The 10,240-nt window shown below is 46.9% G+C and overlaps 2 protein-coding genes across 15 annotated transcripts in view; one reads left to right on the top strand and one right to left on the bottom strand.

The window, feature by feature from the left end:
• The first annotated feature begins 276 nt into the window (after nt 1-276).
• cbr1 (carbonyl reductase 1) lies at nt 277-4,093 on the top strand. Of its 5 annotated transcripts, none has more exons than XM_061285682.1 (7): nt 277-608; nt 1,806-1,918; nt 1,992-2,161; nt 2,544-2,651; nt 2,732-2,940; nt 3,666-3,719; nt 3,779-4,093. In XM_061285682.1, the coding sequence occupies exons 2-7, from the start codon at nt 1,806-1,808 to the stop codon at nt 3,950-3,952; spliced, it is 828 nt and encodes a 275-aa protein (XP_061141666.1). In that variant the 5' UTR covers nt 277-608; the 3' UTR covers nt 3,953-4,093. The 5 variants fall into 5 exon arrangements, with proteins under 5 accessions (XP_061141666.1, XP_061141663.1, XP_061141664.1 ...); XM_061285679.1 differs by lacking the exon at nt 277-608 and adding an exon at nt 683-814; XM_061285680.1 differs by lacking the exon at nt 277-608 and adding an exon at nt 683-814 and having other exon boundaries at nt 1,803-1,918.
• Nucleotides 1,156-10,240, bottom strand: part of LOC133158450 (pro-neuregulin-3, membrane-bound isoform) — a 153,463-nt gene continuing 144,378 nt past the window's right edge. For 5 of the 10 annotated variants that reach the window (XM_061285667.1, XM_061285671.1, XM_061285672.1 and 2 more), the window contains 2 exons: nt 3,603-7,730; nt 3,273-3,531 (listed from right to left, as the gene is read on the bottom strand). In XM_061285667.1, the coding sequence (XP_061141651.1) occupies nt 7,289-7,730 (442 nt within the window). In that variant the 3' untranslated portion in view covers nt 3,273-3,531; nt 3,603-7,288. Of the gene's footprint in view, nt 2,994-3,272; nt 10,035-10,240 lie in introns of those variants that run through there. The other 5 variants (XM_061285670.1, XM_061285677.1, XM_061285676.1 and 2 more) reach the window with 5 other exon arrangements.

The raw sequence follows: 10,240 nt of genomic DNA, 5'->3' as shown, positions 1-10,240 counted from the left end.
TTCTGAAGGCTCCTTTTGTCCCAAGCGAATTAATAAATGCAACAATATTAATTTGCTTTGAAAATACCTGAGTAATAAAATGTATGGATGAATGGTGATCACAATTAAGTAGAAAGTCTCCCTTGTAATAAACACTCCTTGTAGCCTGTACCCAAAAAGAGGAGTTTCTGTGCATCGAGGTTTATGCAAAGAGCTTACGTAATTATATTGTTGCTTTTTGGTGAAGTGAATGAGTGTTCCGTCTGTACGACTGGTCTTTGAATGCACCCCGCTTCAATGGCAGAACGCGGATGGCATCAAATGAGAATAATCCTTTAGAAAAATTAGAATTGACTGACGTATCTGAGTATCTTAGAAATATTCTTCGCTTCAATGGCAGAACGCGGATGAACTTAAAGAAAACTGATGAGAATAATCCTTATAATTAAAATTGACTGACGCAAACGTGAGTTCTTCATGTTTTTATTGAAAACAACATTAGTGCTGACGCTGTACGACGCCGTACGGCATCGGTTTTTTGCTTTCCAAACAAGGCGTGCGCGCTCCCGCGGCAGGGGGAACAAAATCTCACGGGTGAACCAAATCGAGCACAACACCACACCTACACCGTGAGTTCAATTCCCACATATGAATGTGAATGGTTTGTGTGTGAGTGACGGTGTGAATGTGTGTGTGAATGAAGAAAGAAAAAAAAAAAGCTGGTTGACCGTGTCTGCGCTCTGAGACTGCGCAGAAGTGCATTCAACTTCTGGTCTGCTTCCGCGGTTGGAATCCAGCAGTCTTTCTTCGGTGCACATCATAACAACAATTACAAGTAAGAAAGCAATGCCTAATGATCAATTCTGCAAGTGCACAAAATATGATAGACTAAATGTTTCTATATGCACGTTTTAAAATACCGTCGAATAAGTGAAAGCATAGTTGTGACAAACATGCCGATGACGTTATTTTAGAGGAGGGTAGGGTCCTTTTGGGTAAGCGAAGGTAAGATCAAACGTGCTCGTTGATCGGATGGTGTCATGCGAACAAATTCAAAATGTAAACTGTTTCGTGGCCTCGGTTCTTTTCCTGTTTATTTTGCTGCTTGGCAGGCGTCCAAATGCAAAGAATGCGTTGGGCTCAAAGTTTTCTTAAGTGAACTGGCGATACGCGCACTTAAACACTTTAATTTTATTTCTATATCATTCTGGGGTCAACTACTATTGCATTTATATGCACATTGTTTAGATAAAAAAAGTTCAGATAAAAAAAGACATTAAAAAAATAGATTAAAAAAAAATTGTCAAAACATTTTCGACCTGCAAACAAATAAATTGTGCCATTGTTACAAACAGTTTGTCACTTATTTGACGTTCTAATGCATAATCTGTTAAATTGATCGACAGTCGTCTTTTTCTTATACAAAGAATAGCAGTCACCATGACTCAGCAAATCTGGGCGTTGCTGGAATGGTTCTCTTTGAATGTAACATTTTAATTGTAATCAAGTGCACCTTTCAATATTTTTTCGGAGTTAAGTATATTTCTACAGCCCCATCTATTGTCAAAGTAGTTTTCAATTAATTTGATAAACAATTAGTTTTCAATCAAACCATTCAAACATTTTGCGAGTAGCAAGTTTTGTTGCGCCCACCCAATTAAAGGACAATAAAATGCTGTGCCGCCCATTTTAAACGTGATTGGTTAAAGAGTCACACGAGTGCCGCAATATCTGGGGATTACTTTGGATTTCACCGCAGCCGAACTAAAGAACAGGTGAATTGTTTTCATTCATTTGTCTTTCCTCATATCGACTTGACCAAGAAGATGTCCAGCAAGGTCGCCGTGGTAACGGGGGCCAACAAAGGCATCGGCAAGGCCATCGTGCAGGCGCTGTGCAAGGAATTCCAGGGAGACGTATACCTCACCGCCAGGGACGGGTACGTCTTTTCACACGCCGCACATGTGGCCACCTCAACTTCAAAAATTATTTTGACCACCCCTTCTGGGCAGGGGGCGTGGGGAGGAGGCCACAGCATCCTTGAGAGCAGAGGGTTTGAAAGTCAACTTCCACCAGTTGGACATCAATGAAATCAGCAGCATCGCGAAGGCTGCCGACTTCTTCAAACAAACGTACGGCGGCGTAGATGTGCTCGTCAACAACGCCGGCATCGCTTTTAAAGGTAACTCGTTGCAAAGAAACCTTGAAATTAATTTACTAAATTTGATGGTGACCCAAACCCGTGTGTACACACTTGCAAATATTTGCTGCTTGGTGAGATTCGGCCTTTCAGCACAAGGATTGTGGGTGCCGGTCTGAGCTCCACTCTCCTTGCTCTCTGTTCTAGTTCAAAACATTTCCCTCTAAAATCGGATCGATCTTTTTTTTTTTTTTTCTTTCCTCTCCCATCTTTTTGACTTGTGCGACTTGTAGTGCGAAAAATGCGTCCGTAGTTCGTTATGGGGCAACTCGCTAATTCTCACACAGTTTTGAAATGCTGTTTACCCAGTAAAGTACCAACTCTGTCTTTTTGTTGAGTGTTCCTTTTTGCCATCCACATTCAGTGGCCGACCCGGCGCCGTTTGGCACGCAGGCCGAGGTGACGCTGCGGACCAACTACTTTGCCACACGGGACATGCTGACCCACTTCCTGCCGCTCATCAAATGCGGAGGTACGGAGCCGCACGCTTCTCTGAGCTCACATTGAAGGTCTGAGTTCCTTGAAACTCCACGCTGCTTCTGCCTTTTTCAGGCCGTGTAGTGAACGTGTCGAGCTTTGTGAGCGTGCGCAGCCTGCACAAGTGCAGTGAGGAGCTGCAGAGACGTTTCCGCAGTGACGACATCACTGAAGACGAGTTGACAACTCTCATGACGCACTTCGTCGAGCTCGCCAAGGACGACCGGCACAAGCAGGCGGGATGGCCTGACACGGCCTACGGAGTCTCCAAGATCGGCGTGACGGTACCGTGCCCCGCCATTTGAAAGAGTTTTGGGGATTGGAATTTGGACAAAACCTTTGGGACACACAATAAAAACGGTGGGACACCTACCGGATGTGAATAGTGAAGAAAAGGTGGCGTGATGACAAAACTATTTGGACACGTACAACGTAACAAAGGGCGGAGTAGCGTGGAGTGGAGACAAAAGTACTGGGACACTTGTGGTGAGATGTTAAGACGATGTCAGGGGAGACAGTGCTGGGACAGAAAATGTGTAAAAAAAAAAAAAATGGTGGTAAAAGTATTGGGAATCAAGGGGAACAGAAAATGGGAACCAAAAGAGTTGAGACGCAGTCAATAAAAATGCGTCCTATAATCAAAATTAGTCAGGTGAAGTGAAGAAAAACAAGAAGTTTGGACAAAAGCATGGAGACATGCGCACAAAACGTGTAAGTGGGGTATCGGACATAAGTAATGAGACACCTAATAAAAAGAGGACAAAACGTATTCGGGCTCATTAGAACTCAATGGAAGGGGGAAAACAGGGTTTCTACAAAAGTATTGGGACGTATGCAGGAAGTGAAGGGTGGGTAAGGAGAATAATGACAGAATTCTGGGGAGTAAAGAAAGAAGGCTTTGGTCAAAATTATTTGGACTGTTGTAGGGATACCTCATGTGTAATACCTCAACGGGTTCTTGACTGGTGATGTTTTGTTGTCTTGTTTTTCTGCACGTTTGCTCAATCAGACTCTGTCCATGATCCACGCGAGACGTCTGTCCAAAGAGAGAGCAAACGATCAGGTAACGAGCACGCGTGAGCAAGAATGTCAGAACGCCTCTTGACGAATGCTTCTGTTCAGATCCTGGTAAACGCGTGCTGCCCCGGCTGGGTGCGCACCGACATGGCGGGCTCCAAAGCCCCCAAGTCTCCTGAAGAAGGTGCTGAGACGCCAGTCTTCTTGGCTCTGCTTCCCGTCGGAGCTTTGGAGCCTCACGGCAAGTTTGTGTCGGACAAGACGGTCCAGACCTGGTGAAGTTCTCCGTGTCACCGTCTGGAAAACAAAACGCTACTCTGAACAGTTACAAGGGAATAATCAATAAATGTGAAACAAGAACGTCCAATGTGCGAAACGTGGCAAGCCGTCTTGCATGAATAAAGACAAGAATGATTTGAAGCAACCTTTATGAGTTGATTAAGCATTGCAAACACCGATTTCTTGTTTACAACATTTCACAGTTCAATACAAAATTGCCAGCAATATGGTCAAAAGTCAAATCAGTTACGTTGAGTTCTAGTGACACTCTGTGGTCGTTGGGTGTATTTCATTTAAAATAAGATGCTTTGCCACGGCGGACGTAAGGCGCATCTGCCCATGTGGATAATCCTAATTGGTCAGCATGAGCGACGGAGTAATCCTGCAAAATGCAAAACGACTGCCAGCCAACACAAAGTGACCATTCCAGCAGCACAGCAACACTCAATCACTGCTCCATACCCGCACGCACTCGCTGGCTCACTCAACCGCCCACGTGCCAGTGCGAGGATGTTTGATGTCACTGACACTATCGGACCTCGACGTCATGTGTGGGGCAGAGAATCACATTCCAAAACTACGGACCTAACCCATTGTGCAGAGAAATCAAATCTATTAACATTTGCGCATGTCAGTCAAAGTGAAGGCTCAATCAATGCGAGCGGTCACCCAGACAATTGTATTAACGCCACCTATGATTACATAGACATTTCGATACACGATGTGTTTGTATAATAACAAAAGCACAAAACCTTAAGCGCAAACTTCCAGTCCCTACATGTCTGTCTTTTGCTAAGGAAACAAGTTTTACTAGGCCAGCGTAAAAACAAAGCCTCTAAAGGGAAATGTACTTTCGGCAGTCTGCAAACACATTTGGTTAAGGCAGCGCTAGACTTATAATCATGTCAACATAATTTTCAGTAGTAGTGTACTCGTGTGGTGGAAAGGAATGTGCAGGCCACATTAATTGGTTTTCTTCAAAGTATTGTGGAACAGGATGTCCAGAAAGGGAGGATATCTCAAGGCCGATGAGGAACGCGAATAACAACTCGTCTTTGTGGTCCAGACACCTGTGCTGAGCAGGGGAAAACCCAAACGAGAAGGAGATGACCATCAACCATCGACCAATCACCACACAATATTTTGCATGCTTGAATATTCATATTGTGTTTCTTTAAAACTGGGCAACCCGGAAGAATGTGTTGTCTTTGATGGTCACGAAGGCACACGAGTATTTTGGTGTTAAGGACCCGGGACCCAGGCACCTGTATTAGCTTGCTTTGTCAGGATTAAACAGTTGGTAAATTCGGCCTAATTGATCTACTGGACTGGTCTTCTCTTTGACAGAACAAACTCGCAAAATTGTTAGGTGCGACAGTGTGTGGATTTGGACATAACAATTCTTGTGTTAAGTGTTGATCACAATTTGGAGTCAGATCAATAGCTAAAATCCGTATCCTAACACCTCTTAAAAAAGAACAACGTGAGATAAGTCAAACATTTTGTTGAGCAGCTGCAGTTTGTGGTGCCAGATGTTAGGAGAGCAGCGTTCAAGCACAGCGATGTCACGACCCGCACCCGATGCGGATTTCTCGCTTCGGGAAACCTGTTAGGATTCTCATTCCAAAGAAATGCAGTGGCGTAAAGTCCAAAGACGGTTCCAATGACTAAAACTAAAACAACTTGTTGGGCCGCACTTATTTCATGTCGCCTTAGTAAGCTCAAAAACAAAATTGGCAAAGTTAACTAACTAATTAATTAGAGGGCTTGTGCGTGCAAGTCAAGTCTGTCGGACATCTTGGAAACTCAAAAGTGTCCTTGCTGTGGCGTGCAAATGTGTGTTTTTGGAGACGATGACGCGTCGCGGCGAGTCCTTTCTACCCACGGCAAGCTTCTCATAACCCGAGTCTTGTAATTGGAGCGCCGCGGCGCCACTGAATGTCATCAAATGCCAGCAGCCTATAAATAGCCTTTCATTAGCAAGCCCGACCAAGAGACCACGACGTCGGCGCAAAACGTTCACAAAGTATTCTTGACGCCACGAGATCGTCGCACGGCCTTGGAAGCTAGCAAGGAAGTCACTGGTGACACCTCGAGAAGCTGCTCAATCCTTTTAACCTTCGTCTTGTGAGCAGAAACAGACATGAGCTGCAGCGGCCACATTGTCATGAACAAAATCACTTGGCGGCATCCTGAAAAGTCGAAAAATAAATATCCCCCCAAACCAATTGAGTGTCTCTGCACAAACAGCTTGAAGAATTCAAGAATTGGTCCATTTTAATTCCAGGGCTCTTACCTTGTCAATCTCGCGCAAGGGCTTTCTCTCTGGTTTGCACGGCCGACATGAAACTGCTTCCTCCGCGCCTCATGGAACCTGATAAGAGAAAGTCTTTCGCAGCGCGTCTTGCAGCCAAACAAACAAAACAAGCAACGTGCCACCCTTGGTTCGACACCGAGCGGCTCTCGCAATTCACATTTGCAAAGGAGCAAATTTTCACGTTTGCGTCATTGTCATTTGATGCCATCCCGTGGCCCCAAAAGTTAAATTTGCGCCCGGCGTGAGCACACAATTACAAACGCACAACAAAGTCCCCAAATTGAGCAGCAAGTCAAGGGCTTCTTTTTTTTGGGAAGGGGGGGGGGCTTATCTTGCGAGACGGGGATGCAGCTTGGGGGACGGTCTCTGTTGCGTAGACACACAGAGTGCGCGGCGAGGCACGGTGAGGATACAACATAGAGACATTTATTTCTTGTTTCAACAGCCAGCCCGCGCGGTGGCGCCACTCGTCAAATCAGATGAGAATCAATCAGATGAGCGCTTCCTTCTCTCCTTGTGTCCTTCCCTCCTTGTGTCCTACACTCTTTTTTGGTTCCTTTGCACGCCGTAGTGACCATTGGCAACTTTTGAAAAAACAACGTGGAGCGCGAGAATACACGCACGCACACACGCGCACTCACACACTGTTTTTTGGCTGACAAGTCGTCAACACCGTAGCCATCTTGGCGTTGGCGAGCACAAAGAGAGTGTGACGGCGTTCGTCATACAAAAACAAGGGGAAAAAGAAGAAGAAAAAAGACGTACATCATTTCTGTTCTTCAACTTGGTCACTTTTAGAATTCCATATATTTATATCCATATATCATGTTTATATATTCATATATTCTTTGTACAGTGAAAACCACCATGGAGCGACGGGCTATTTGGTATCTTTTTTGTCGTGTTTAAGAAATAAATGAATTTCCATTTTTTTCGTTTTCATTGTGGCCATTTTGTGCGAGGCTAGAACCGGACAATGATTTTTCTTTTGTCCAACGAGAGCGTCTTTTGAGGTCTGATTATTGGTCTGGCTCTCGTAATAAGTGAGTGTGCGTGGCCTTACCGGCTCCGCCCGCGCCAAGGTTGAGGAAACAAACAGTTTCTCTGGCCTGCGCTACCAGCGGGCCGCCACATGGGACGCCGCAGCCTTCCTCGTGCCGCCTCCGCGCCGAGGCCCGGAGATGCTCCTGCGCTTTGTGCAGCAGCAGCCGCGCCACCTGCTGCTCCTCGCCTTGTCGCCGCCGCTGACACGGCGCCGGGGATTGCTGTCCGGTGTCTTCTCGGCGGGGTGTGGTGCCGTTTGATGACATCGTTGCGGTTTGCATACAGAAAACGTCATCATCGTGGCGACCCTGGAGGGACGGCTCGATGGGGACACGGTCCGAGCGGTGGGTCGGGCTTCGCCGCATGCCGTCGGGAGGCGAGCGCGCAGTGACGGCAGATTGCATATTTAGCGGGCAACTGGAGAGAAAACAAGAAAAGAAGTCAGTTAAACCAAGCGACGCCTCCAAGGAGCCCTTCAACTCCTGGCACTGAGGAACTAGGGCAAAGATCAAAGCTTGAAAAGTGAAAATCAAACATTGAAAGGGTTGAGGAGCCAGGAGTGACGAGCATATATCCAATAGGGTGGAGAAGCAAAGAGAGAGGCAAAAAGACAGAGGGGGAACAAGAAGCCAGGAGCAAATGTTCGGGAACGACTTTTCAGTCGTGACTATCGAGGAGTGCGGCTGGTGCAGCAAAGTCAGGGAAAGGTGACAGGAAATTCAAAAAATAAGAGCAGAAAAAAGGAAACTAAGGAAACTGTGGCTCAAGGATTGAGGCTCAAGGTGCAACGATCCTGTCTGGATCAAAGCGCAAATACGTATCCAGGTGGAAAGCTGGTGGAGCACGGAGCAGTTATTGAGCGCCGAGGAAGACAGACAACAAAGACATCGCTAATAAGGTGCAAGGCTCACGGACTGAAGAAAACTGTGGAGTACAAAGACTGAGGAACAAGGATGGCTGAGAGACTATCCGGTATGGCAATGATCCCTGACCTTTTTAGCACCACGGGCAGGATTTTTGTCAGGCAATATTTTCACGGATAGGGGGTTTAATGACGTCACGATTTCTCAAAACAATTCTAGAAAACACAAATCAAAATTAAATGTTGACAGCATCAATAAATAGAATAATCACCAACTGCACATTCTTTTTAGAAGTATTCTTCGCGAAAGGACAAATTTCATCACACCCAGATGTGTGTGTGACGATCATTGGGACTTTAACTCTGTTGCAATTCTCAGTCTCAACACTAGATGGAGCCCGCCACACAAATGAAATCAAGCGAAGCGTTCGACGTCCCATTAGCCCCCCACCGGAAGAGAAGCGAGCGCGCAGCATTCGACATACCATTAGCACAACCCCCCCGGAAGAGAAGGGAGTGCGCGGCGTTCGACGTCCCATTAGCACGCCCCCCGAAGAGAACCGAAAAAAAATATTGGCGGCCGGGCCCCTTCACGTTACTAAATATGGCCCTCCTTGCAAAAAGTTTGGACACTTGCCTGTCTTACGTGCCGACACTGTGAGTTCGATTCCCGCACACAACTGTGTGAATGTGTGTGACAAAAAAACAAAAACTACCCCATTTTAGCAAAGCAGACCAACCACAATCTTAAATGTCACCGCATTTTCAGCCAATCATACAGCGTGTCATCTTCAGAGGTGTCAGGGAGCCGATCTGAACACCGAGTGAATGTGGTGCCGCCACCCTCTACGCTCCTACGCTCACCTATGGTCACGAGCTATGGGTCGTAACCGAAAGAAAGAGATCCTGGATACAAGCGGTCGAAATGAGTTTCCTCCGCAGGGTGTCCGAGCTCTCCCTTAGAGATAGGGGGAGAAGCTTGGTCATCCGGGAGAGACTCGGCGTAGAGCCGCTGCTCCTCCACGTTGAGAGGAGCCAGATGAGGTGGCTCGGGCATCTCATCAGAATGCCTCCCGGATGCCTCCCTGGGGAGGTGTTTTGGGCATGCCCCACCGGCAGGAAGCCCTGACTATGTCTCTCAGCTGGCCTGGGAACGCCTTGGGATCCCCCAGGATGAGCTGGATGAAGTGGCTGGGGAGTGAGGTGTCTCCCTCCTAAAGCTGTTGCCCCCGCGACCTGACCTCGGATAAGCGGAAGAAGATGTATGGATGGATGGATGAATGGATGACTGGATGAAAATAATGCAAGTTATTTATACTTTCTTGTGGGGCCCCGTACCAAATGATCCACAAATCGGTACCGGTCCGCGGCCCAGGCGTTGGAGACCACTGTGGTATGGGACAGAGGAGTAACAATCCAAGAGCGAGAGTTCAAGATCAAGTAGCGAGAATATTGCTGACGAACAACAGAGGCTTGTGGAAAGACAATCTCATCAAAAAATAAGGAGTATTGATCACACACATGTGCGTCTTGGGAGCAAAGATCCAAAGGCTCGAGTATTAGTGACTGAGGAAAATCAAAATCAAAGCCTTCGTGATTTGAAAATAAGGTTCCATGACACTGCCAGGTCGATTTGAGAGTGATTAGGAAAGATTGCGGCACAAATAAAATCAAATTTTACGCTCTGCCGGTCATGTGACAGGAAATGAGCTCTGCGTCATTTTGATCGTCAGCTTGTCCATCTCGCTGTATTGTCGCTCCTCCATCTCCAAGCGTGTGTGGCGGCGCCGCTCGTTGACGCTCAAAAGAGAACCTCGCAGGCTTTTATCGTCGGCCGCAGCAGAGATTGCGAGGCGTCCCTGCAGAGATGACGCGCGTGATAAGGGAGGACGTTGCGGAGAGGAAAAGGCGAATTCCCGAGATAACATTGGCCGACGAATCCTGTCTGATGCCGGCCAGCGCAATCAGATGGAAAACAGGTGTCAAGTTCACATGTGCTGATTGAAGAGAGGCGATGTTTGATGGACGCCGCATCGAGACAGAGAGGCACCCGGGTCGCAACCGC

The sequence above is a fragment of the Syngnathus typhle genome, linkage group LG8 (genome assembly GCF_033458585.1).
Source record: "Syngnathus typhle isolate RoL2023-S1 ecotype Sweden linkage group LG8, RoL_Styp_1.0, whole genome shotgun sequence".
Classification (NCBI taxonomy): domain Eukaryota; kingdom Metazoa; phylum Chordata; class Actinopteri; order Syngnathiformes; family Syngnathidae; genus Syngnathus; species Syngnathus typhle.
Note: the sequence above shows the minus strand (reverse complement) of the source record. Positions and strands in the feature narration are given on the sequence as shown.

What these genes read in the sequence shown, in the direction of transcription:
- cbr1 (XM_061285682.1), top strand. Translation starts at nt 1,806, where the DNA reads ATGTCCAGCAAGGTCGCCGTGGTAACGGGGGCCAACAAAGGCATCGGC. An exon ending in CGCCGGCATCGCTTTTAAAG is followed by an intron (nt 2,162 to 2,543) that starts GTAACTCGTTGC and finishes ATCCACATTCAG; the next exon opens with TGGCCGACCCGGCGCCGTTT. An exon ending in AAGAGAGAGCAAACGATCAG is followed by an intron (nt 3,720 to 3,778) that starts GTAACGAGCACG and finishes GCTTCTGTTCAG; the next exon opens with ATCCTGGTAAACGCGTGCTG.